The following is a 4,877-nucleotide window of genomic DNA, read 5'->3' as shown; positions in this document are numbered from 1 at the left end:
CTAGTATTCTAACTATGTCTTTCACTTACAGGTAATAACTGTAAAAATAAACTGAATGGTTTCTGTGAGGAATACACATTATTTCAAAACAGAATAAGGCTGCACGTAGTACTGTAATACATACATTATACAGTAAAGTGCTGTACAGTACATTTATTTTTATACATGTATCTATAGCAGTAGGTACAGTATGTATACTGTAAATGTACTTGTAACAATGGGTTTTGAATTGGAGGGGTTCAATCCAGGGTCCCATTTGATAATGAATCTGTGTTTTACAAAAAATGTCAGCGTTTCCCTGATATGCCTAAAACACCAGAGAGAAAACAACCTTAAGCTTGACCCAGCACTTTCACATGTACGCCTTCAGTTTGTAAACTCACGCAGCACAGTCTGACGTCTTAAATTCCAAGTAACCTCTGAAAAGCCCCCTTTTTCAAAGTAAATGGTAAAACTTTACACGTTGAGAATTTTCCAAAGTTCAAACCCATTTAGGTTATTATAAGATCCTTTTGGGGTGGATGAGGGGATGAGTTGAGCTAGAGACACAGATTCTTTCTCCTTGTTTTCTTCAGAAGCAAAGGTAGCTGCTTCCCAAATCCTGATCTATACTACAGATCAGTACAGTACTTTGCGATTTGTTCCAATTCCAAATGTAAATATAGTATATGCAATATACTGTAAATAAAATGACACCTAGAGAGCTCAGATTTCAACACTGATGATGTGTCCAAGTTGGCATTAGTAGATGAACTTTATCAAGCCGTGTCGTGCAACTAAGTTGCAGAACAGTAAATCCTATCTCTGCAGAGAGAACAGGTTCCTCAGCGCGTTTTTATAGTTCTTGTTGAAGGCGGTGTAGATGAGCGGGTTGAAGAAAGAGTTGGAGTAGCCCAGCCACAGGAAGAGGCTCTTCCAGATGGGAGGGATGTCGCAGGAGCACAGCGGGACGATGAGCTCGGTGATGAAGAAGGGGATCCAGCAGAGGACGAACACGCCAATCAGGATGCCCACCATCAGCGCCGCCTTCTTCTCCTTCCGCTCGCGCCACGTGTCCGTGTCCGTCTGGAAGGTGACGGTGGCGTGGCGCACCACAAACACCACCTGGGGCTGGTGTGAAGCCTCCTTCACCTGTAAGCCGTTCATCTAACAAATGAAGACACATACAGTACACGTCTTTCAGTCGATTTGTCAGCGTACAAATTAGTCAGCTGAGCAGTCAGTCACATGAGCAGCCAAATGACAGCTGAGCAATCAATCACATCAGCAACACATGACAGAGCAAAACTGAACAGTGTGGCGAGTCATCCAGCATTCGTATTGATTGCTCAATGAAAGGTACTAATTAACACAGCAGTCCTATCAATGTCTGCTTGTGTTGCAGGCCCCAACCTGCATCTCTAGTGTCTCACATGCTGCCTAGCAGACAACCCTGCCGGACATAGGAAAATAAAGACTGATTTGACCAATCACTGTTACATTTTCTATTCCTATAGACATATATTACCTGCTTTTTGCTGCCTGTTACATTGATATACCAACAAAAAAACACTGTTTTTGAACGAAGTGTGCGGTTGTGCGTGGATGTGAGGGTGGGTGTGAAACGAGCACACCCATGGGTACACCGCACACCCATGGGTACACCGTGTACCGTACACGCGTGCGTGCACACATACCGTTACAAGCGTGTCTTTGTGGCTGTGTGTGGGTGCAGCTAATTGACTTCAGAAGGTTTGCTGCCGCCCACACACAAGAACCCCACAGGGGCACGGCCAAAGCCGCAACGAGGCAGGTGTTGTTAATGGCAAACTGTGTGTCAGACAGTTGCTCAGTTTTGAAAACCTCTCTCTTAGAAACAGTGGTGGAAAAGGTACTCACATTTTGTACTTAAGTAAAATTATCAATACTTCAATGTAGAAATACTCTGTTAGGGTGCCCTCACACCAAAATACCTAGAGTGGAATCCGCCAATGCATTTCAATGAGAATGTGGCGTTTTTTTGCAGAAATCCTCTACTGGCAAAAAAAAAACCGCTCCATTCTCATTGAAACGCATTGGCGGATTCCACTCTAGGTATTTTGGTGTGTGGGCACCCTTACAAGTAAAAGTCCGGAATTCAAAATATAATTGAGTAAAAGTATGAAAGTGTTGGCATCGAAATTTGCTTAAAGTACCAAAAGTAAATTTACAAAATAGTTGAAAATAGCAGATCTGACAACACATTGTGAGCTTGTACTGTAGATCTGATATTTTCAAATAGCCTAGGTATAAAATGGATTAATGTATGTTTTATAAAATCATTTATATCTGCAAAGTAACTAGTTCAAATATATATCTAACTATTAATTTAACGTCTGTCCGTCCGGCATCTGACCGTCTGTCTGCATGCTGACATAACTGATACTAACCCGTGTTGCCACCATGGTAACAGCCGCATGCTGAAACAATGCCCAAATTTGGAGATGAGCATGCTGACATCACTGATAATAAACAGCGTCGCCACCATGGCTGTCTGTCTGCATGCTGACGTCATACTCTGACATCATGGTACTTACATCACAGACTGATACAACGGGTATTGCACAACTGGACTAGCCTGATTTCAGACTCAACTCACGCTTTAGTCTGAAACTGTGCCCTATTCTGAACAATTTACGAGGGAGAGACGTTTCTTTAGGCGTGACCGCGCGCGAGTGATCGCGATGTGGGGGTTGACAACCACAGCTCACCTCAGACATGGGCGTGATGGTGTTAGTCTTATGAGATCCGATGCGGAACTTGGCAGCCTTGTAGATCTTCCAGTAGACGAAGACCACCACGCAGAGCGGCAGGTAGAAGGCGCCAACGGTGGAGAAGACCGTGTAGGAGGGCTCCTGGCTCACCTGGCACTTCATCCCCTCCGAGTAGATCTCGCCCCAGCCGAAGAGCGGGGACAGGGAGATGACGGCGGACAGCAGCCAGGTGAGGCCGATCATGACGTTGGAGATCTTCTTTCGCGTCTTGAGCGTGTACTCCAGGTGGCGAGTGATGGACCAGTAGCGGTCCAGCGCGATGGCCGTCACGTTCCAGATGCTGGCCGTGCAGCAGAGCACGTCGAAGGAGATCCACACCTGGCACAGTGGTGGAAAAAGTACTCATGTTTTTTCACTTCTGTAAAAGTATCAATACTGCAATGTGGGAGTACTCTGTTACAAGTAAAAGTACGGAATTCTAAATTTGCTTGGGTAAAAGTGCAAAAGTATTGGCATCAAAATGTACTTAAAATACCAAAAGTAGAAATTACTCATTAAGCAAAATGTTCCATTTCACAATACATTTGTATAAAATGTATACAAATCTTTGGAAATAGCAGATCTACAAGCTCACAATGCGTCGCATGATCGCAACACATTGTGAGCTTGTAGATCAGATTGACTATTTTCAAATGTCTGAAACGTATATATAGGGCTGAAGTGGTTAATGTGTGTTTTGTAATAATAATCCAAATCTAAAAACTGTTTTCAAATAAGTGTAGCTGAGTAAAATTAGAATATTTGGATTGGAGATGTAGTGGAGTTGAACTAAATGTACTCAAAATTGTAAATACTCAAGTAAAGTGCCAAATACCTCAAAATTTAATTTAATTACAGTACTTGAGTAAATGTATTATAGTTACTTTTGAAGCAGGGACCCCCACAACCTTTTCATAGATTCCATAGAGTTTAATCGTTTGACAACACAATCATCAGTGTATTTTGGATTCATGTCAATTTGTGTTTTCAGATATTTAACCACTTGAGCCGTCATTACCTAATAAACTTGACCTTGTACTCTGTACTTAGTGTGCTCTTTTCCCTCTCTACACCAAACCTCTTTGCCGAAAATAGCCGATCTACAAGCTCACAACGCTTGTAGATCTGCTATTTTTGGCTACAGTTCTCAGAATATGGACATATGGAATATGGGTTCAAGTTAAAAAGTATTGGAAGATTTGAAGGACCCTCTGTAGTAACTCTGCGGACCCCCTAGGGGTCCCGGACCCCCTGTTGAAGACCCCTGCTTTACAGCCACTGCACCTGGCACAGCACGCGGCCCAGCTTCCAGCGCCGGCCGTTCAGCTCGTGGAACAGGCTGAGTGGCATCACCAGTGCGGCCACCATCACGTCGGAGATGGCCATGGAGGCCACCAGGTTGTGGGGCACGCGGTGGAACGTCCTCACCCTCAAGATGGTCACCAGCACCAATAGGTTCCACACGAAGGTGGCCACCACCAGCATGGACAGCAGGGTGAGCGTCAGCATGCTGAACACGGAAAAGGGACGGAAGATGTTGCCCGCCAGGCCGGGGTCGTCGTCCGCAGCTCCGCTGAGGTTGGCCGCCACTGCGCTGTCGTCGGGGCGCAACGTCATGGTGGCCCCCTCACGGCCTTCTAGTCGACACAATGCAGCGAGGAGGCGATTCTAATACATAGGAGACTAGCCTGGATGCTCGCAGCCTACTGGAGAGAGAGAGAAAGATCGGGAGAGAGAGAGAGAGAAAGAAAGAGAGGAGAGAGAAAGAGAGAGTGAGTGTTGAATATGACTGCTAATTATTATGCCGTTATAATAGTCCTGATATTCATTGTGAAGGTCGCTATCAGTCACATCGAGCTCAGTGTAGAAAAATACTGCATACTAATGGAGTATATTACAATGCAGGCCACAGGGCACTTACAAAAAGTACAAAAGCTTTTGCCTGGATTTGGTGCCTCACTCCAAGATGATTGTGGGCTCGCCTGGAAGGCGAGCACACGTATGTTATCTTCATTATTTATCTATCAGTCAGTCAGTATCTCCTCAAAACTTTGGCGCGATTCACCTCATACACACTTACACCTTTCAACACCATTCAAATGGTTA

General features: G+C 44.7%; 1 protein-coding gene across 1 annotated transcript; it reads right to left on the bottom strand.

Moving 5' to 3' along the window:
* Positions 1-798: 798 nt before the first annotated feature.
* Positions 799-4,388, bottom strand: htr5ab (5-hydroxytryptamine (serotonin) receptor 5A-b; the record flags this gene model as incomplete). The annotated part of the gene is made up of 3 exons (XM_080752360.1): positions 799-1,146; positions 2,730-3,110; positions 4,056-4,388. 3 exons carry the CDS (start codon positions 4,386-4,388, stop codon positions 799-801), a joined length of 1,062 nt encoding a protein of 353 aa, XP_080608486.1.
* Positions 4,389-4,877: the final 489 nt, after the last annotated feature.

The sequence above is a fragment of the Nannobrachium achirus genome (genome assembly GCF_963921795.1).
Source record: "Nannobrachium achirus genome assembly, chromosome: 21".
Taxonomy (NCBI): domain Eukaryota; kingdom Metazoa; phylum Chordata; class Actinopteri; order Myctophiformes; family Myctophidae; genus Nannobrachium; species Nannobrachium achirus.
Note: the sequence above shows the minus strand (reverse complement) of the source record. Positions and strands in the feature narration are given on the sequence as shown.